The sequence below is a fragment of the Stomoxys calcitrans genome, chromosome 2, assembly GCF_963082655.1.
Source record: "Stomoxys calcitrans chromosome 2, idStoCalc2.1, whole genome shotgun sequence".
Classification (NCBI taxonomy): Eukaryota; Metazoa; Arthropoda; class Insecta; order Diptera; family Muscidae; genus Stomoxys; species Stomoxys calcitrans.
Genome location: NC_081553.1, coordinates 94,949,860 through 94,973,097, shown reverse-complemented (window position 1 = coordinate 94,973,097; position 23,238 = coordinate 94,949,860). Strand labels below are relative to the sequence as shown.

General features: G+C 41.5%; 1 protein-coding gene across 5 annotated transcripts in view; it reads right to left on the bottom strand.

The window, feature by feature from the left end:
- LOC106086820 (uncharacterized) overlaps window positions 1–23,238 on the bottom strand; it is a 739,645-nt gene that overhangs the window by 4,388 nt on the left and 712,019 nt on the right. For all 5 annotated transcript variants that reach the window (XM_059363919.1, XM_059363920.1, XM_059363921.1 and 2 more), the window contains 2 exons: window positions 6,309–6,373; window positions 944–1,166 (listed from right to left, as the gene is read on the bottom strand). In XM_059363919.1, the coding sequence (XP_059219902.1) occupies window positions 944–1,166; window positions 6,309–6,373 (288 nt within the window). The remainder of the gene's footprint in view (window positions 1–943; window positions 1,167–6,308; window positions 6,374–23,238) is intronic.

The window sequence follows — 23,238 nt, the reverse complement described above, 5'->3', positions numbered from 1 at the left end:
GGCGCATTGATTGCCCGATGTCGCTGAAATTTTGGACAGTGAGTTGTGTTAGGCCATTCCAGTTTGGCCCAGATCGGTTTAGATTTTGTTATAGCTGCCATATAGACCGATCTCTCAATTTAAGGTTTTGGGCCATAAAAGACGCATTTATAGTCCTATTTCGCCGAAATTTGGGACAGTGAGTTGGCCTTTCGACATCCCTCTTCAATTTGTCCCAGATTGGTTCTGACTTGGATATAGCTGCCATATAGACCGATCTCTCGATTTAAAACCTTGGCTCCATAAAAGGCGTTTTTATAATACGATTTAACTGAAATTTGACACAGTGCCTTGTGTAAGGCTTTTCGACATCCGTGTCGTATATGGTTCAGATCGGTCTATATTTGGAAATAGCTACCAAAAAGGCGAACATTCTGTTTTACAAAATAGAACAATGACTTGTATTTATTAGACCACTCAATGTTCGGGCCGATTTCGGTCCAAATCGGATCATATTTGGATCATACTTTAAAAATGTCGCGAGTAAAAGGATAACCACTGCTGATATATGGTTTCTCTTGTTTACGCCGAGATGTGAATCCGGGCGTTCTGCATCATAGGAGAACATTCTGACTTCTGCGCCAGGGTGGCCTCGATAGTATATGCTCATTCTCCAAATATCTTCCCTAACAGCAATTTGTGTTGCTTACCCACTCCAATATACATACACTCCAAATATCCCCTATACCCCTTGTTACCCATATCAAGTGCTATCATAGCCCACATGCCACTAACCCACTCAGTCACATAAACTTTGTTAACAACACTTGAATGCAGCACTGCCACTCATCAAAGCTAAGATGCATCGATACCCACGGTGTTGCAGGTTAGCTGACTATCAGACATTCTGACTGTGGTATCAGAGATCTCTCGCTGCACTCGCTCTAGCGCTTTGTGTACTTACCCGGTAATGAATAGTCGCCCAACGGTGGTTTCATGCAGATAAAACTTCCAGAATAGCAAAGGCAGCGACCACGAAACGCTTGATACGCGGGTGATGCATGACTATAGAATGCCAAGGCGGTGCGGCATGGGGCAAATGGCACGCATAGGGCATGACAGGTGAGTGTTAGGGATTCGCCACAGCTGCATAATTCACTGCATTCAGCATCGTCCAATGAGTAAATCTGTTAAGCAATCATAACAAAAACAAGAAAAGAAAAAGAAGAAGAAAAGATGAGTAACAAGGTAGATGGAATGAAGTGTATAGAAAAATTGCAACAGTAAAGAATAAAATATTTTGAAGAACAGCGAAGTATCCTGTCTTAAACATCCTGCAATGTTTCTCATTAAAAATTGTTAAGTATAAATTATTGATTTCATTTAAATGATGGATATTTTTAATTACGAATTTTTATGTTTGACCACATTTAATTTAAAAAGGAGTTTCTTTTATAGATTTTTCTACATAAAATAGAAACTTTCGGCAGAACGTTCTGTTCTAAGTCAAGTCAACTGGGTTTTTTGTTCCCACACCCATAGGATGGGGGTATACTAATCTAGCCATTCCGTTTATCCGTCCATTCCTCCGTCTGTCGAAATCACGATAGCGGTCGATAGCCTAAAACTTACTTTACTTTAATTGGCTACGACAAAATTATTGTTCCACTAGCCAAACGTAGAATAGCGTACCAAGCGCCTCGATCTTCTGCGCTCATTCTAAAAATTCTCACACCAAGTTTCGAGGTGTCTCCCACAACTTGATCTTTCAATCGGGATTTTGGTCTTCCCGGTTTGCGTATACCACCGTGTTTGCCCTCAAAAGACTTCTTTGCTGGAGCTTCTTCACCCATTCTGACAACATGACCTACCAGCCAACGCAGTCGTTGTATTTTGATGCGTCGTCATACAGCTTGTGGTTCATACATCGCCTATATTCTCCGTTAACGCAAACTGGTCCATATATTTTACGAAGAATCTTTCTCTCAAATACTCCAAGCAATGCCACTTCTGGTTTCGCAAGTACAAGGTGCAAGGTGTCTTGTATAGTGTAATCTTCGTCTGTCGAGAAGTGGCCTTGTTTCTAAACTGCTTACTTAGTCCAAAGTAGCATCTGTTTGCCAGTATTATTCTTCGCTTAATCTCAAAACTGGTGTCATTCGTTTTGGGTACGGCAGTGCCGAGGTAAATAAAGTTACTGACTGTCTCAAAGTTGTGGTTCCCAACTTTCTCCATTTTCTTTATCTGCTCGGTTGTGCAAGGCTTTTTGGGAGCTGAAACCATCCATTTCGTCTTATCTCCATTTTCTGCCAGACCTATTTTCACTGATTCTCTTTCGATTCTTTCAAAGGCTGCAGTTACTACTTCCGGTGACCGACCTATGATATCGATGTCGTCGGCATAGGCGAGTAGCATGTGTTCTCTTGTGATTAGTGTGTCATATCTATTCTCATCTGCATCTCGTATAATCTTCTCCAGCAGGATATTAAAGAGATCACACGATAGGCTGTCTCCTTGTCTGAAACCTCGTTTGGTATTAAATGGTTCGGAGAGATTATTTCCTATTCTTACCGAGGAACGCGTATCAGCAAGTGTCATCCTGCAAAGTCTTATTAATTTTGCAGGGATACCAAACTCAGACATGGCTTGAAATACCTTTGAACGTAAAGGAGTATCGAAGGCGGTTTTGTAGTGAACAAAGGGATGGTAGGTATTGATTTGTCCTTCTCGGGTCTTTTCCAGGATTTGGCGCAGTGTGAATATCTGGTCCAGGGTGGATTTACCAGGTCTAAAGCCGCATTGATAGGGCCCAATTATCTCGATGACTTTAGGTTTTAATCTTTCATACAGTACGCTCGAGAGTATCTTGTATGCGGTGGAGAGGAGACTTATTCCTCTGTAATTGGCACATGCCGTCTTGTCTCCTTTCTTGTGTACGGGACATAGTATGTTGAGGTTTCAATCATCGGGTATGCGTTCTTCTAGCCAGATTGCGCAGATAAGCTGATGCATACGCCTTATCAGCGTGTCGCCTCCGGTCTTAAATAGTTTAGCGGGTAACCCGTCGGCTCCTGCTGCCTTATTGTTCTTTAGTCGGGTCACTGCTACTTGGACCTCATTCTGACTAGGAGGTAAACATTCTATACCAACATCAAGGATTGGTTCTGCGGTGTCCTCCTCGCCGCCAACATCGGACACTAGCAGTTGGGTAAAATGTTCTTTCCATATCCTCAGCATGTTTTCTGTGTCAGTTACCAGATTTCCTTCTTTGTCTCTGCAGGAGGATGTGCCTGCACCAAAGCCATCGGTTTGATGTTTAATTTTTTGGTAGAATTTCCGGACTTCATTCTGTCTCCTGTACATCTCAATTCGCTCACACTCACGTCTTTTCATTTCCTTTTACGTTTCCCCCCTCTCCTTTTCCACCCATACCTCTCCTTTATCTGGCGCGTTGCTACTGATTGCAGGGTTGCTTTATATGCCGCATTCTTCGCTTCAGTAGCATCTCGACACTCTTGGTCGTTTCATGGATTTCTTGGAGGAGGCTTCCGGTACCCAAGTGCGGATTTCGCGGTATTTTTTCCGCTGAGTGGGCAATGGTTTGCCACTGCGCCATTATATCATCGGAACAAGGAGTACTTTCATCAAGCATTTGGGTCAGTCGAGTGGAGCATGTCGTTGCCATCTGTTGTGTTTGCAGCTTGTCAATGTCCAGCTTCCGTGCAGTGTCAGATCGCACTTTCCTCGCCATGTTCAAATGGGTGCAAACCTTTGCTGCAACGAGGTAATGATCCGAATCTATATTCGCTCCATGGATCGATCGTACATCTAACACGATGGATGAATGCCTTCCATCTATCACAACGTGATCAATTTGGTTTCTCGTGTTTTGATCGGGTGACAGCCATGTGGCTTTGTGAATATTTTTATGTTGAAATCTGGTGCTACTAACTACCATGTTTTTTGCCGCGGCGAAATCTATCAGCCTCAACCCATTACTGGGCGTTCTCGTGGAGGCTAAACTTTCCGACTGTTGGACCACAGATGTCTTCCTTCCCTATTTTTGCATTAAAATCTCCCAGAACGATTTTAATATCATGGGCGGGGCAGCGGTCATATTCTCTCTCTAGGCGCTCGTAAAAAATATCCTTTGTCAGCTCGTCTTTGTCTTCCGTCGGGGCATGGGCACACATTAAGGCTGATGTTGAAGAATTTCTGGCTAGCCACCGGAGTAAAACTGGAGACAAGGTGTTTCAGTCTCCGACTAACCACAAATCCACAGCCAAATTCATGCCCAGTGTTATGGCAGACGTTTGGTGTTGTTGTGACGCTATTCCCAGTCCATCGAACTTCCTGTAAGGCAGTTATATCTACCTTGTACTTCTCTAATACATCCGCCAGCGCGTATACTGCTTATTCTCTATAAAGAGTGTGGACATTCCAGGTGCAGATCCGTAAATCATGGTCCGTTTTTCGTTTGCGTGGGTCGTCAACGTTGGGGAGGTCCATTTTTACTATTCTTTTGTTTCTCATAGTTTTCCGGGGGCGGGTTACTGGCCCAGCGCCCCAACCACATTGGTTTTGTGGTATTGCACATGTATCCCTTGTTGTGCCGAGCCGCTTGCTCCAAGATCAGACGATCGCCTCCAGCCTCCCCTGACCTGGGAACAGACGCTGACGTTGGCCATTGGTTATTTGAAGGCGCCAATAACTCGCCTTGTCATCTGGAGTATCATTGGCACTCAGTATTTAATTAAGAGCCAGTGCCTCCTGACTCCTCAGTGAGACTGCTGACTGCCCGCGGCCTCATTAGCAGCTACTCCGCATAAAAACGGAGCTTTCCACCATCCGCAACCTGTGGACGCGCCCGGTAGCTTTCAGCTAAGCTTCGCGTGAAAACGATGGACACCACACAAGTCGGAGCTCAAAGTTCCAGCCTGTGTTCATAGTTATCCCGTATTATTGAGCCCCTACAAGGCGCAATTCTCAACCAAATGAATTGAAATATTACACAATGACTTCTACAATGTTCAGCATTCATTTATGATCCGAATCGGACTATAACTTAATATAGCTCCAATAGCATAACAGTTCTTATTCAATATTCTTTGTTTGCTTAAAAAGCGGTACCGCGCATAGAACTTGACAAATTCGATCCATTGTGGAGGGTATATAAGATTCGACACGGCCGAACTTAGCACGTTCTTACTTGTTATATATGTTTTTTGCTTATTCGTAATCTACTCGCTAATACCTTTCATCTGATACCCACATTGCCTTGTTAACAGGGTTCAAAATTCTCAAGACCCCGTAGGTTCTTTCCTGGTCCAAGTTTTAGACATGTTTTTTTACATATTGGTAATCAAATCGGTAATACTTTTCATTTGATACTCATACTGCCTAGATTGAAGCACTTCCCCCCAAGAGGGAGTTTTTGGCCAAGGGTGTCCAGGGCCCTATACCCCTCAGACGGACTTCAGATTCGTGTTCTTGGGGTTAACCCGCGTCTGCAACCATATTTCATCGAAATTGGAGGAAGGCAGATTTGCCATCAAAGTTCAAGTTTGAATTAACAGAAAGGCTAACTGTGCAAATACTGAGAGGGATACGTGGTACCCACTTTTAGTAAAGGAAAATTCGAAATTCTTGTGATCTGTTTAGTGATCTTTTGTTGTTTTTTATACATTTTTTATTATTTTTCTTGATTTTCAACATATTTTCGGTTAGGTTGTTAGCATAGCTCTACTAAGCTCTTCTAAAGAGTCAAAGTTAACTCCTCAACGGTCATCCTTTAAAGTACCGATCACACAAACAGTCAGAAGCAGTATTGACGGGGTTCTCTTCATGACCCTCTGCAATCTTTCTGGAAGAGTCTTTGAGCCAGCTGGACTTATTTTTAATTTTTATCTTCCAAGGAGAAATGAAACTATGGATGCTTACACTTTCTATTGCGGATTTCATCATGGAGTGGTATTGGTCAAGCTCTGGTTAATGTAGCTTCTGACCAATCACCCTCGATATATTTTAAGGTCCAATGGTCCAAGATAACTGATGGCTAACCCATAAATGAAATTCATTTCAAGTTGCCCCTCGCTCAACCTTCATCGTTACAGTCTGAAACAGCTCGATCAAAGGATCTTATAACAAATCATAAACTCATGAACTGACTGCATTAGGACAAGCAGTCCATAATGAGATCCACCTGATGCACATCAAGTGTTTCGGAATATTTGCTTGTACATCTGAAAATCTGATTTAGGTCACAATTCTGACCCATTTTACACCCATATTTGGTCACTGAACACCGTTATAAAAACTTTTTTACTTACCCTTTTTCCTGTTCCCTCGCGTATCAACTGATCCGATTGACGAGGCCTCTGAACCACACAGTTTCCTGGAAAAAAGAGAAAAAATACTCATATTTAATATCTTCAGTCTCACACAATACAAATCGCTCTGCCTAACAGAAGATCTTTGATATATTGAGAAAAATTACAAGAAAAAAAACACAACAACAACATGGAAGCAAAATTCAATTTTCAAATACAACTACACTCTCGAAACCATTAAAAATGATTCATTCGAATGAAATGAACTTTTTGAAGAAGGATGGACTGCAAAGATAGATGCATGGGCAAAAATTGCAAAGCATAATAAATCAAATGAAACTACAAATAAACGCACTCCCACAGTAACAAAGACAAAAAAAATCACTCCCTATGGTGTTTCCGCACACGCACACAAAAAATCGTGTCGGCAAATGTAAAGCATGAAATGCAAGCATCAAAATAAAAGGGAATACGAAAGAAAGGCAAGACAGAGGAGGATACAACCACGCGAACATTCAATCTAACCGTAGAGCCAACGACCAGCCAAACAAACGATTTGGCGCTGACAATAATGTGAGCATAACAAATAAACGTTCGCTCAATTTAATTTCGCACAAACACTACGACAGTGGATAAAATGGTCAGTCAAACAGCAGTTCACAGACCAGTGTAAACATAAACACAAAGCACAGACACATACCCATACACAAACCAACGCCCAAAGAAAGCACCAGCAAACACTTATCCTTAGAATTGCAGGCATGTGTGTGGGTGTGTGTGTGTGTGGGTGTATGCTTAAAAGTGTAAGTGCACACATGAGTATAATAACAAAGGATCATCATTTAATGTAATCCTTCACAATTTATTTACTTTGTCCCCCTATTCACACATGCAAACACACACACACTCACACAAATACATTTTTTGAAGTGATGCTATGCGTAAGCAATTTGGTTGGTTGTATATTTCACACCATCTTTCTTTCACACACTTACAAAGAGTTACACACCATATGCATTGTTGGCGTTGTTATAAAATTGTTGAAATAATAAATGATTCAACAAGCGACACATTTGCCAAAGCAATTGCTTTGCAAGCCTTCATACCATTATCAGCCATCATTTCTTCTTTAGCCCGTTTCCATGCCTCCTCCTTGGTCAGTCCACATGTGGAACAACACAGTGGGCCGACAATTTTTATTTAAATAAAAAAGAGAAAAAAAACTAAGCCAAGTGGCAATGCCTAAACTGGTCATAGAAATTTTGTCTTTAGAGAAAATTTCCTAGAAATTTTGTCTTTAGAGAAAATTTCCTAGAAATTTTGTCTTTAGAGAAAATTTCATAGAAATTTTGTCTTTAGAGAAAATTTCATAGAAATTTTGTCTTTAGAGAAAATTTCATAGAAATTTTGTCTTTAGAGAAAATTTCATAGAAATTTTGTCTTTAGAGAAAATTTCATAGAAATTTTGTCTTTAGAGAAAATTTCATAGAAATTTTGTCTTTAGAGAAAATTTCATAGAAATTTTGTCTTTAGAGAATATTTCATAGAAATTTTGTCTTTAGAGAAAATTTCATAGAAATTTTGTCTTTAGAGAAAATTTCATAGAAATTTTGTCTTTAGAGAAAATTTCATAGAAATTTTGTCTTTAGAGAAAATTTCATAGAAATTTTGTCTTTAGAGAACATTTCATAGAAATTTTGTCTTTAGAGAATATTTCATAGAAATTTTGTCTTTAGAGAATATTTCATAGAAATTTTGTCTTTAGAGAAAATTTTATAGAAATTTTGTCTTTAGAGAAAATTTCATAGAAATTTTGTCTTTAGAGAAAATTTCATAGAAATTTTGTCTTTAGAGAAAATTTCATAGAAATTTTGTCTTTAGAGAAAATTTCATAGAAATTTTGTCTTTAGAGAAAATTTCATAGAAATTTTGTCTTTAGAGAAAATTTCATAGAAATTTTGTCTTTAGAGAAAATTTCATAGAAATTTTGTCTTTAGAGAAAATTTCATAGAAATTTTGTCTTTAGAGAAAATTTCATAGAAATTTTGTCTTTAGAAAAAATTTTATAGAAATTTTGCCTTGGGAGAAAATTTCTTATTTTTTTTTCCACATAATGAAGAAAATTGAGTCTTGTAGGGCCTGAAGATATAAAATCCGGATATCGGATTATATGGGGGTTATCTTTTTATTAACCTATCTGTGCGGGATATGGATGGTGTAAACGTACTTTGTGGACAACATTTTTCCCCAATTAGACAAACTAAGGCTTCTAGAAGCTCAAGAAGTCTAGAAGCTCTGAGATAAGCTGATGCGGGGGCTATATTAGTCAATTGACCGATTCGCATCATACTTGGAGTGGATGTTGAAGGTCAGAACAGAAATCTTTGTGCTAAATTTCAGCAAATCGGGATACAAGACGTCAAAACCGTAGATCGGTTTATATGGGGCCTATATCCAAAACTGAACTGATGTGGCCCATTTGCAATGTACAACGCAAATTGCAATTCAACTAAGATCAATCTGTGTATAGATGGAATAGACCCAGCTCACAGGTCCATTCACGGGATGACAACGTCTAGGCCGTCAATAAGGATGGACTGCTCTTATACATAATCCGTCGCGCTGCATGTTGCTAGCCGGCACACCGTTTTGCCAGTCTCCAGTAGATCAGAATAATGCCCATAGTTTGAGATATTCCAGTTTCTCGTCACCCTTCGTCGAAGGGTGATCATCCTTGCCGCGAACCCATCATAAAAATACGAAGTAACAAAATCGTGCAGGCAATCAGCGCTACCCTCGGAGCACTTCACATTGTTCTTGAGATACACACTGGCGCGGCACCTTTAAAATCTCGATACCCCTACGAAGGTCACAGCTGCTCAGAGCATGATGATGGCATCAGACAACCGATAACCATATTGACTTTCCTTCTACAGCTCCGTATGTGGTGAGATTTATTGCCAGTTACTTGGCCTCCGCAGAGTGCGGTAACTCTATCGTATCAAGGAAGTCTCCCTTAAAAACGCCCAGCTTCCTTTTCCTGGTGATCGGCACAGTCTTTCTGGCGTTTATGACAAGTCATTGTACCCTGAACGAGCCTATCAGTGTTAGATTAAAAGCAGCCATTCACCATGATAGCAACGAATTGCACCATTAATTCTTCGAAAGACCTGAGATTCCGAATGACAACCAAAAACCTCGCAAAAACAGATCACTGCAATGTTCATCTATAGATTGTCAGCTTCGTAATTGAGCCCCTCACAAGTAAGGCGTTGATAATACTGCCTTTGAGCATGGTATCCATCCAGTTTACCAGGCGAGATCATCCTCATCAGAGAGGCATGTATATGATTCACACCCATATGGGAGAATCGTCGGGACTACCAACGTATAAGTCCATTGTATTCTCCCCGGCTGGAACCTGAAGCCTTCCTCTCGAGTGATGACATAAGTAGAGTTCATTTAGTCTCCTTGCTTCACAGTTCAGTTCAGTTTCTGGTCTGGATGTCTGGATGAAACCAGACCGTCCAGACCGCGTCACATGAAAAGGCCAAGCCCAATTTTCCTCGTGATAAACACAATCTCAGTCTTTCTGGGGTTAATGACAAGCCCATTGGTTTTATTCGATGTTCTCTCCTGGATCTTAAGCCAGTCGTTCAGAGTTATAGGCAGACATTCTAACCTCTGCTCCACAAACGCCTCCGCTGTAAAGATATTCCAACTTAAAATGCAAATTTGCCCACGAACACTCCACTAAGGTTCAGCGGGAAATTTCTTACATATCAGTAAGAACTTTTCTTTTAATCCCTGGTACCAGATTGTATAGATATCTTGGCTATATAAAACATTTTGCAAACAATTTTTGATGATTTCGTATTCTTTGTATATAAACCTTATCTTCTAATCTCATAAAATCGGTATATAGTTAAACGTAGTCGCTATATTAACCGATCTCCCGACTTAAAGTCTTGAGGCGATTTCGATCAAATTGGGTGTAGTGAGTTCTGGTAAACCCCTACCCAGTCCAGTGGAATATAGTTCAGATATTTTTGGATAGACGCCATATAGACCGACCGCCCGATCACCCGATATAGAGTATTAAGGCCATAAAATATCCTTTTATTACCCGATTTCGATGAAATTTGGCACAGTGATTTCTGGTAGACCCCTACATATTATTGTTAACTGTGGTTCAGATCGGACCATATTTGGATATAGCTGCCATATAGACCGATATCTCGGTATAGAGTATTGAGAATATAAAAGCAGCATTTTTCCAACGATTTCGATGAGATTATGCACAGTGTGTTTGGGTAGACATCTACAAATTGTTGTCCAATGTGGCCCAGATCGGACCTTATTTGGATATAGCTGCCATATAGACCGATCTCCCAATATACAGGGTTGAGCCCATAATAGGAGCACTTTTCATCCGATAGCAACGAAACTTGCCACAGTGCGGTTTTGTAGACCCAAAAGAGGAGCATTTTTCATCCAATTTCGATGAAATATTACAACTTAAAATTTGATAAATCTCTACACCTTTTTGTCGAATGTGGCCCAGTTCGAACCATAATTGGATACTTCTGCCATATAGACCAATCTTTCGATATAGGTTACTGAACACACAAAGGTGCATTCCACTTTTTTATACCCTCCACCATAGGATGGGGGTACACTAATTTCGTCATTCTGTTTGTAACTACTCGAAATATTCGTCTGAGACCCCATAACGTATATATATTCTTGACCGTTGTGACATTTTATGTCGCTCTAGCCATGTCCGTTCGTCCGTCCGTCTGTCTGTCTGTCGAAAGCACGCTAACTTTCGAAGGAGAAAATCTAGCCGCTTGAAATTTTGCAAAAATACTACTTAGAAGTGTAGATCGGTTGGGATTGTAAATGGGCTATTCGGTCCATCTTTTGATATAGCTGCCAATTTAACCGATCTAGGGAATGCGCCTCTAGAAGGCGCAATTCTCATCCAATTGGAATGAAATTTTGCACGACGTGTTTTGTTATGCTATCCAACAAGTGTGGAAAGTATGGTTCAAATCGATCCGTAACCTGATATAGCTGCCATATAAACCGATCTTGGGTCTTGACTTCTTGAGCCTCTAGAGGGTGCAATTCATATCCGATTGGAATGAAATTTTGCATGACGTGTTTCGTTATGACTTCCAACAACTGTCCTAAGTATGGTTAAAATCACTCATTAACCTGATATAGCTGCTATATAAACCGATCTGGGTTCTTGACTTCTTGAGCGACTAGAGGCCGCAATTCTTATCCGATTTGAATGAAATTTTGCACGCAGTTTTTTGGTATCACTTCCAACAACTGTGTTAAGTATGATTCAAATTGGTTCATATTCCGGTATAACTGTCATATAAACCAATCTGGGATATTGACTTCTTGAGCTTCTCGATGCCGCAATTATTATCCGATTTGCCTGAAATTTTGCATGACGTATTTTATTATGACTTTCAACAACTATGCCAAATAAGGTTCAAATCGGTTCATAACTTGATATAACTGTCATATAAACCGATCTGGGATCTTGACTTCTTGAGCCTCTAGAGGATACAATTCTCACCCGATTTGGCAGAAATTTTGTACAACGGCTTCTCTCATGACCTTTAACAGACGTGTCTAATATGGTCTGAATCGATCAATAGCTTGATACTGCTCCCATATAAGCCTATCTCCCGATTTTGCTTCTTGAGCCCCTACAAGGTGCAATTCTCAACCAAATGAATTGAAATATTACACAATGACTTCTACAATGTTCAGCATTCATTTATGGTCCGAATCGGACTATAACTTGATATAGCTCCAATAGCATAACAGTTCTTATTCAACATGCTTTGTTTGCCTTAAAAGAGATACCGCGCATAGAACTCTACAAATGCGATTCATTGTGGAGGGTATATAAGATTCGGCCCTGCTGAACTTAGCACGCTCTTACTTGTTATTCTTTATCATGTTCCCAATCACGGACAGAGCCTCGGCGCTGGGTTATATCCAAGGTCTTTGTACATTAAACCGCTATATTCGTCTTTATGGAGGGTTTTTAGTATCTATTTTTGATGATTTATTACCTCTTTTGACTTTGATGAAGCTGTTTATATATCGAAATTTTTCCTTTTTGCTCGAATTGCAGTTTAAACTAACTCTTGAGTGACGCGAAAAATTCCTTTCGAGGTAGACAAACAGGCTATTTGACTCCAGCCAAACAAGGTCCTTAGAACCAATTTCAGGAGCAAAAATCTAACATAAATTCAATATTACACTAAAAATTGGTCTTCAGAGAAAATTTCACAGAAATGTTGTAATAAATTTCTTAATCAATTAATTTTTTTATAAACGCGCACTTTCATAACCATTGTGCAGTCTATGTTGCACATTACACGCACTAGTCCAACACACATTCACACTTACACTAACGCACATCACTTATTTATGGATTTTCATGTAGCAACGTCTCCAGGATTACATGTGAACATAGTGCCAACATTAACAACATCAATGTTAAACAACGCCAAAACGGATGTCCGCTACTCATGTTCAAGCATTCATTCAGAGCCCATCATCATGCAAGCAGCAAGGGAGTGTAATGAAGTATACGTGTGAGTGTTTGTATGTGTGTTTGCATTTCCACGTTTCTCTTATTCCAGTACTTCAGACAACACTCTCCGCCACTCACTGTCCCCAACATAACAGTTTGTGCTAGTAACTGTTTAATGCTATGACGTTGTCGCTTATGTTTATGCTAAGGTTATTATTTTTTTTTTTTTGCAATCCTTTAATTGTTTAGGTTGATGGTGTTGGGGGGTTTTTTTACCCACTGTGATAGATTCATATCATGCAGTCATTTACAATTGCATCTCGCATATACTGTGACAGCACACAGGTTATGCATTTTCATGTTGTGCTACAAGCGAGTGCAAATTATGACGCATGCAAACGAAAAAAGGAAAGGGGATCTAAAAAAAATTTTAAATACCTCAAATCCGACAAAACTTTTAATTACAATCTAATTTTGATACTTATTTTTCAAAATTGATATACGAAGTTTTTTTTATAAAATTCATATTTTAACGAAATTTTTAGGAAAGCTAATGCAAATTGGAAGCCCCTGTTGCGCAGAGTTTAGCATGTCCTCCTATAAGGCTGAATTACTGGGTGCGAATTCTGGCTTGGACATCATAAAAAAAGTTTTCAGCGTTGGTTATCCCCTCCTAGTGCTGGCAACATTTGTGAGTTACTATACCATGTAAAAACTTTTCCCCAAAGAGGTGTCGCATTGCGCCACTCGCTCATCTTAAGTCTAGACGCCAACGCAACCTCCCCGATGTGGTTCTCGAAAATGACCCAGCACTCGCTTAGGCTGTTGCTCAGCGAATGGTTGACTTTTAATGACGTCGGTGTGTTGAACATGCCGATCGAGAAGTATACCTTTGATGGGCCTTCAGGCGTTTGTGACATTCACGTTACGGCTGCAAATGGGGCGGGGTTTTCTGCTTACCGGTTTAGGTGGAGGGTTTGTGGCCAATGGGGTTCATATCCAATTGAGATTATGGACACTTCCAGAGATCGACGGACTCGGGTTACAACTGAGCAATACAGGTGCTGGAAATATCGAGACTTAAACTGGGACTTGTATGTGGAAAGGTGTAGGGAGACTGCATCAGCATTGTCTTTAGATGACTTTGGGGCACTGACCGTAGATGTCAAAATTGTAAAGGCAGACGAACATAATCCAGTTAAGATTACTGTAAATTCCAGAGATCGACGGACTCCGGTTACGACTTTCCAGCACCTGGACTGTTCAGTCGAGGACGTGAACTGGGACTTGTATGTGGAAAGGTTTAGATTATGGTCACTTCCAGAGATCGACGGACTCGGGTTACGACTGAGCGATCCAGGTGCTGGAAAGATCGAGACTTGATCTGGGACTTGTATGTGGAAAGGTTTAGGGAGACTGCATCAGCATTGTCTTTGGGACACTGACCGTAGATGTCCAAATTGCTAAGGTAGACGACCATAATCCAGTTTAGATTATGGTCACTTCCAAAGATCAACGGACTCGGGTTACGACTGAGCGATCCAGGTGCTGGAAAGATCGAGACTTGAGCTGGGACTTGTATGTGGAAAGGTTAGATTATGGTCACTTTCAGAGATTGAAGGACTCGAGTTACGACTGAGCTATCCAGGTGCTAGAAAGATCGAGACTTGAAATGGGACTTTTATGTGGAAAGGTTTAGGGAGACTTTATCAGTATTGACTTTAGATGACTTTGGGACACTGACCGTAGATGTTCAAATTGCTAAGGTAGACGACCATAATCCAGTTAAGATTATGGTCACTTTCAGAGATCGACGGACTCGGGTTACGACTGAGCGATCCAGGTGCTGGAAAGATCGAGACTTGAACTGGGACTTGTATGTGGAAAGGTTAAGGGAGAATGCATCAGCATTGTCTTTAGAGCACTGACCATAGATGTCCAAATTGCAAAGGTAGACGACCATAATCCAGTTAAGATTATGGTCACTTCCAGAGATCGATGGACTCGGGTTACGACTGAATGATCCAGGTGCTGGAAAGATCGAGACGTAAACTGGGACTTGTGTGTGGAAAGGTTTAGGGAAACTGCATCAGCTTTGTCTTTAGATGACTTTGGGGCACTGACCGTAGTTGTCCAAATTGCTAAGGTAGACGAATGAATGAGCGCGGTGAATGATGTGCTCCTTGGCAGACGTCGAAAGGCGATACCAAGTAAGGTCAATTGGTGGACCCGTGAGCTGAAAACAATGCAGCGGAACGTTAGGTGTCTGAGGAAGATATTCCAAAGAGCCAGAATTTCCAATGCTGAGGATCTTGTCTCACACCGAAACGACTACCTTAGCAATTTGAGGACGTACAAGCAACTATTGATTAGGAATTAGGAAAATCATTTTAGGAGATTTGTACAGTCCTGTACAAATCCTCTAAGATGATCCATAGGGAAGGGTACACCGCGTGTACCGGCGCTGTGGGCAACAGGTTCTAATCAGGGTGTCCTGGGCGGTTTTAGAGTGGGGGACAATGTGTTGACATCTTGCAACGATTATGCTAGGGAACGTCCTTCCCCGATGCGGATGAGCACGAACAGGCTCCCAGTGTGGAGATATTCGTGCATCCTCCAAGTCTGGAAAGGGTCGAGATAGTAAACAGTGTCTTAGCTTAGCAGCGGGAGGTCACCTGGCATGGACGGTATGACTGGACAGATGTATAAAAGCATCTGAAAGGCTATACCTGACCATGACGAGTTGATCTTCACACGAAGTAGGCTATTTCCCTCGCACGTGGAAATGTGCTCGAGTCATGGTCCTTCTGAAATCTTCCTATCGATTGAGGAGCAATCCAAGATTGTATCGAGGCAACAGTCTCCTCTCCGTGCTTGCAAAAGTATTGGGAAGGAAAATTGTGACAGGAAGGGCTACGAGGAGGCTACTTCCCCGTACCACTTCGGCTTTTGGAAGGAAAAGGTCACTGTCGATGCCTGGATCCATGTGCAGAACTGTGTGAGAGAGTCCAGCGCCAAAATAGGTCCTTAGCATATTTGCCGATTTCCAATGCGCGTTTGAAAACTTTCGATGGCGTAGTGTTCTCACGAGATTAGGGGAAATAGGTTGTCGGTAACTTTCTCTCTGGCGTAGTTACTTCTCTGATAGAAGAACTTGCATGGTTGGTGCTAGCGATACGGTTTGGAAGGATATTCAGCGTGGCTGCCCTCAGGTGTATGTTCTCTATATATACGGAACTTTATGATGGATCCCCTGCTGGGACGTCTCGCTGAGTCCTTCAATATTGCATATGCGGATGACCAGCTCAACCTGGTTGAAGCAGATTCCAGACTTGCGCTGCAAACTAGCGGTGAGCTTGCCATGGGCATTGTGCGCGAAAGGAGCGATAGTGTTGGTGTTGACTTCGCGGAGGTAAAAACCGTGACAATGTTGCTCAAGGGCATCTTGTCGCGGAATCGTCCACCCACGATTTAATCTGGTGAAGCTAGCATCAGGAACGTAGCGCTCGTAAAATATCTGAAAGTGACTGTTTCCGAGATAATGGGTTTCCTGGTCTATTTGGATCGGGCGAAGGAGAAGAAGACTGGAGTAGTCGGAATGGTTAATGTTCATAGAAGTGACCGGGTCTAAGTTGTTTCGTTGTTCAGGTGCGCTGGTGGTCTATTTGTTGCTTGCGCCACTTATGGAGCGCCTGTATGGCATGGAATTGCTGCGTTAGTCTTAGGACGAAAGAAGATCCTCTCTTGTCAGAGAGTGGCAATGCTGGCATGCTTGCCTGTGTGTAGGACTGTTTCGACAGATGCACTACAGGTATTGCTTGGCGCGCCCCCGTTTGATTTACTCGTGAGTTACATGGCCGTTCTGTATAGTGTGAAAAAGAGAATTCCATTAGGGCATATGGAATGCTAGGCGGCTCAAGGCACTCCTTTTCGAGCGTCTTGATGATGGGTGGAAAAATAGATGGACAAACAGTGATAATGGTCGGGTGAGTTACGAATTTATTCGTGACGCGACGTTCGTACGAGATCTGATCTGTGCGACTGTGGGACTGGAGGCATGTACTGACGGAATGTCCGTACTATGCAGACATTAGAGATTTAGGCGCGATGGGGATTAGCGAGGCGGTGAGGGATTTCAGTAGGGCCCTTGAAGACGAGACGACTGTTGCTCAGCTGGACACCTTTTTCCGGGAAGAATTTATTAGGAGACGGACAAGACTTAGTGGAGGCATGAATACACGTTAGTTATCCATGACGAGGTGTTCCAGTACTGGTACAACCGAGTGATTTGGTGTTGCGCATTACTGCCTTTCCCATGTTGATGCTGCGGCGTTTGTGCATCGTTGTTTCCCGTAGCTATTGTCGTAGTTTTCGGTCATCTGTTAGGGTGATTGCGTTGATTGTTGAGTCCAATGTTGGGGCGGATATGTGTCAGTAGCCCGTGAGGGCTGCGGCTGTTTGTTTATGTCATCATGATGTATGTTGTTTTGGTGCATATTTTCGACACTTAGGTAGTGTTCCGCTCCTAACCAAGGAGGTGAACACGTCCAAATGCGTGGGATTAAATTGGTACTCATGTTTGGGTAACCAAATGGGGGGAGGCGTTGGTAGTCGTATTGTATTCACCCTTGGGGCTTGGGCCTGGAAGGTTTGGGCCTGGAAGGTTTGGGCCTGGAAGGTTTGGGCCTGGAAGGTTTGGGCCTGGAAGGTTTGGGCCTGGAAGGTTTGGGCCTGGAAGGTTTGGGCCTGGAAGGTTTGGGCCTGGAAGGTTTGGGCCGTGATGACTGGGATTTGCTTTAAAAAAAGGCATTCGCTTCGCATTGCCACCCAATTTGGACTCGGCTTTAAAAGGAGCAACATTTTCTACAAAAATCCTATCTCACACATACTTCTGTTAAAATCAAACACTCTCAAATTTTTGTCTAGTTTTTAGGATTTTTATACCCGCCACTGTAGGAAAGGGGGTGTATTCATTTAGTCATTCTGTTTGCAACACATCGAAATATCAATTCCCGACCCTACAAAGTATATATATTTCGGATCGTCGTAAAATTCCAAGACGATTTGACGATGTCAGTGTGTCTGTCCGTTCGTCTATTGTAATCACTCTACAGCATTCAAAAATTGAGATTTTGAGATGAAATTTGGCACACAAACGTCTTTTTGCACGCTGGTTAATTTCTGTAATGGGCCAAATCGGACCATATTTGGATATAGCTGCTATATAGACCGATTTTCCGATAAAGGGTCTAATGCCCATAAAAACTTCATTTTTCATTCGATTTTGCTGAAATTTGAAACAGTGAGTAGTTTAAAGCTTCCCAACAACTGAACTAAATATGGTTCAGGTCGGACTATATTTAGATATAGCTGCCATATAGACCGATTTCCCGATAAAAGGTCTGAAGCCCATAAAAGCTTTATTTTTTTACCGATTTCGCTGAAATTTGCAACAGTGAGTTATTTTAAGCTTCCCAACATCTGGCCTAAATATGGATTAGATCGGTCAATATTTAGATATTGCTGCCATATAGACCGATCTCCCGATAAAGGGTCTGAAGTCCATAAAAGCTTTATTTATTACCCAATTTTGCTGAAATTTGCAACAGTGAGTTATTTTAAGCTTCCCCACATCTGTCCTATATATGGATTAGATCGTTCAATATTTAGATATAGCTGTCATATAGTCCGATCTCCCGATAGAGGGTCTGAAGGCCATAAAAGCTTTATTTTTTAACCGATTTCGCTGAAATTTGGAATTGTGCGCAGTTTTAAGCCTCTCAACATCCGACACAAATATGGTACAGATCGGACTATATTTAGATATAGTTGCCATATAGATCGATCTCCAGATAAAGGGTCTGAAGGCTATAAAAGTTTTATTTGTTAACCGATTACGCTGAAATTTAAAACAGTGGGTAGTTTTAGGTGTCTCAACATAGAACCCAACTATGGTTCAGAGCGGACTATATTCAGATATAGCTGCCATATAGATCGATCTTCAGATAAAGGGTCTTGAAGCCCATTAAAGCTCTATTTATTACCCGATTTCGTTGAAATTTGAAACTGTGGGTAGTTATAGGTCTCCCGACGTCCGTCCCAAATATGGTTTGTATCGGACAATATTTAGATACAGCTTCTATACAGAGCGATCTGCCAATAAAGGGTCTGAAGCCTATACAAGTTTTATTTTTTAACCGATTTCGCTGAAGTTGGAAATACAAAATTCAACAGTGACTTATATTTATTAGACCACTCAATGTCTATGCCGAATTTGTGTGCATAAGTTATTCAATTTTCATCGCATTGTGACGAAAGGGGGTTTACATATATACCCGAGGTGGTGGGTATCCAAAGTTCGGCCCGGCCGAACTTAATACCTTTTTACTTGTTTTTTTATTAGATTTAGAAAACTTTAAGAACTGAGAAAAATTCTTATAAAAATCAAATTTTGACCATTTTTTTTTTTTTTTTGGAAATTCTATTTGACCTATTTGATGGCTTAATCATGCCACAAAAAATATTGTCATCATAATTTCACGAAATTCCACCAAACCCACTGTGCGACATGTATTTGTACTAGCAATCAATAAACCTCACAACTTTGGCTAAACAGTATGACAAATTTTTAAATTGGCGAAACCTCATTATTTTCAATATTTAGATACTCGCCCACCCACCGAAAACCGCTGCCTTCGATTGGTATTTTATTTATGCAATAAATACAAATAAGAGTTTTTGGTTTTTTGTTAATTGCCCACATGCAAAAATCCCAATGACAACGATGTGTATGTTGATAAATGCAACAGGGTCAATCGATTTTAACCACTATAGTGGTGTGGGGCTTAAACGTTGTTTTAGCAAAAATATATACAAACTACTCCTAAATCAGTGATTCGTTTTGGCTGCTGTGGATGTGGTTCCTCATAATCAATCTGCCTCAATTATCGCGTATTAAATTTCCCATACTTTATGAGTCGTAAAATTGACCCTAATATCAGATTTTTGAGTTAATTAAATTGCAGTCACTTTTGATTTAATGAATAATTTGCATATTATTTGAAATTTTGTATGGTGGTGAAACGACATAGCGAAAACTATGTGGGAGAAAATCCAATCAAATTTAGTATAAAAATTAAATTAAATAAACAACGTGATAAATTAGGATTAAATATATTGGAAAATAATACAACATAATGACACAAAACATTTCGTTATAATCTGATGAAAAATTATGGTTTATGGATCTATCTGGAAATCTGGTAACATTTGGACCAAACTCAGCACTGTTCGAAACCTCTAAAAAAGAATATGGGTCTATACCATATTCGGAAGAGATTCTTAAGGGTCTAGCATAAATTCAAATTGTACCAAATGTCAACGAAATTGGTTAAAAAATGCGCCTTTTATGGGTCCAAGAACTTAAATCTGGAGATCGGTATAGATTAGGCAAAGCTAGAAATTAACCTGTAAAAAGAAAATTTTAAGTTAGGAATTCCGTGCTACTTACAAAATCCCTAATTGCTTTCAATACCACTCCCCTAAGTTTATGTCTGATATTGTGTCTCCACCTCAGTACCGGTATCTGTTTAACCCGAAATCCAGCTAATGGCAAAGGAAATGCTCCAACGTCACATCATCTTTCCCGCATGCCCTACACATGCTATCACTTGCCGCACCGATTTTACATAAGTGAGCTCGTAGTCCTATGTGTCCCGTTATGATACCAATAGCTATACTGACCTCCTTCTTGCTTCCTTTCAGTAATAGATTCGTCTTCTCACGACTGGATCCCCCATAGGATTTTTGCCGTCCTACCGACCGTTTCTCTGTTCCACAAAGTTGCATGCGCATTCGTCGCCCACTCCCTTAACTCGGACAGCGTCGACCCGAAAGGCTTCGGGTTAACCAAGTTCATTGACGATAGTCCTCTGGCCTTCACCGCCAAATCGTCTGCCCTTTAATTTCCCCTTACTCCGTTATGGCCCGGCAGCCAAACGATGCGGATTTTGCCATCCTCAGAGAAGGCGTTAATCTCCTTCTTACACTGCAAGACTGTTTGTGACCTTACCGTCCTGGTTGTTATTGCCCTTATGGCAATTTTACTGTCGGTAAAGATGTTCACAATCGACGTCTTTGCGTTAGCACCACACCACTTCACGCATTCCTTGATCGCCTCGATCTCCGCCTGCAGCACCGTATTATGGTCAGGCAATCTAAAATAGATCTCAGTCCCTGAGTTCCGAATGTAAACACCCAGGCCCACTCTGTTCTCTAGCTTTGATCCATCAGTGTAACATGATCTTCCAGATGGCAATATTAGGGTTCCGTCAATCCAAGACTGTGCCGATGGCAGCAGTGCCTCGCAATCGACTTCAAGGTTCATCTCAGGTATCCGATCGGAAACCTCTCCACTTCCTTCCAGGTTTCCTATCGTCGCCTCGATTATACCGCGATGGTATGAGCTGCTCCCATCCTCAATCCATTCTTCCGTCGCCTTAAGTCTCATAGCCGTAGTGGCTGCCTCACACTTAATCTGTATTTCAATGGGTCGGATATCTAAAATAGTCTCTAGTGTCCTAGTGGGCGTGGTCCTCATCGCTCCGCCTATGCCAAGACAACATGTTCTCTGAACCTGTTGTATAATATTTGCGTTGAACTTTTTCTCCATCGGAATCCACCAAACTAGTCGTAGGTAAGTATTGGTCTAATCACGCTCCTGTAGGGCCAGTGGACTATTCTTGGATTCAGGCCCCAGTTTGTGCCTACGGCCCGTCTACATAGTGCCCAACATATTTGAGCCTTATCGGTACGCTCCTGAATGTGACACTTCCAATTCAGTTTCCCGTCCAAGATGACACCCAAGTATTTGACCTTGTCAGATAACGAAATCGTCTTATTAAAGAAACTTGGTGCGTTAAATTGGCCCACCTTCATCTTCCTCGAGAACAGGCATATTTCAGTCTTCTCTGGGTTAAGATTGAGACTTCTGGGTCTAGCCCAGTCATATGACATATGCAAGACCCTTTTGGCCCTTCTGCATAGCTCGTGCGAATCCCTAACCCTTAGAAGTGTTATAACATCGTCTGCGTAGCAGACGGGTTCAAATCCTTCCTCAGTCAGCATCCGTAATAGGTCATTTATGGTGGTCACCCATAGGTGTGGCGATAAAATGCCCCCCTGTGGCGTGCCATGTGCCACTTTCTCCCTTATATTTATGCAATGGGACAAACAACTTATCCACCTCTTCCTTAGCATATGGTTTATCCAGTTTCTAAGGACCGGGTCCGCCCGGTACTGGTCTAAGGATTGGATCAGTGTGTCGGTCCGCACATTGTTAAAAGCCCCCTCGATGTCGATGCATACCGCCAGTGTGTACGTTTTGGCATCGAAGGATTCTTCTATTTTTTGCACAAGCTCGTGCAGGGCAGTCTCCATCGACCTTCCCTTGACATAGGCATTCTGTTTGTATTTGAGCAGTTTGAGATGTCATACTCTTTATCATGGTGTCCACAATACGTTCATTGGTTTTTAGTAGAAAGGATGTAAGGCTTATGGTAGGCCTTTGGTGTCGCATAACTTGTGTTGCCGGGCTTGGGTATAAACACCACCCTTGCCTCCTGCCAGGCTTTCGGAGTGTATGCAAGTCCTAGGCACGCTGTGAAAATTTTGGTCAGATAAGGTGCCATATAGTCTGCCTCTTTCTGTAGTAACGCCGGCAATATTCCATCAGGTCCGGGTGACTTAAATGGTTTGAAGCTCCTCAGGATTCCTTCACCATAAATTCCGTTATTATAAACCTTCGATCAACGTCATTATTCCAAGATTCCGGTGTCTCCGTGAGTCCCTTCGTATCCTGTGGAAAATGGGTTTTCATCAAAAGCCTCAACATGTCCTCCGTTGTCTCTGCTCTCACTCCAATGTCGTCAACTAAAGTTTCAGTTTGGTCATGGGTTTTTGAGAGAATCTTTTTTATGTTGGCGGCGTCGTTAACGCTATCGATCTGTTCGCTGAAAAGCTTCCAGGAGGCACGTTGTGCCGCTCTGATAATCTTATTGTTTTCCTTGAGCCGTGTGTATTATACATCCCTATGAGCTTCCTCCTTTTTACGACGTTCTCTGTTAAAAAGAACATGACCTCTAACAAACGTGCCAAATATGGTATGAATCGGTCCATAACCTGATGTAGCCCCCATACAACCCGATCTCCCGATTTTACTTCTAGAGCCTCTAGAGGGCAAAATTCATATTTGATTTAGCTGAAATTTTGCACAGTGACTTTTTTTATGCACGCTAATATACGTGCCGAATATGGTCTGGATGGTCCATAACCTGATATAGCTCCTATGCAAACCGATCTCCC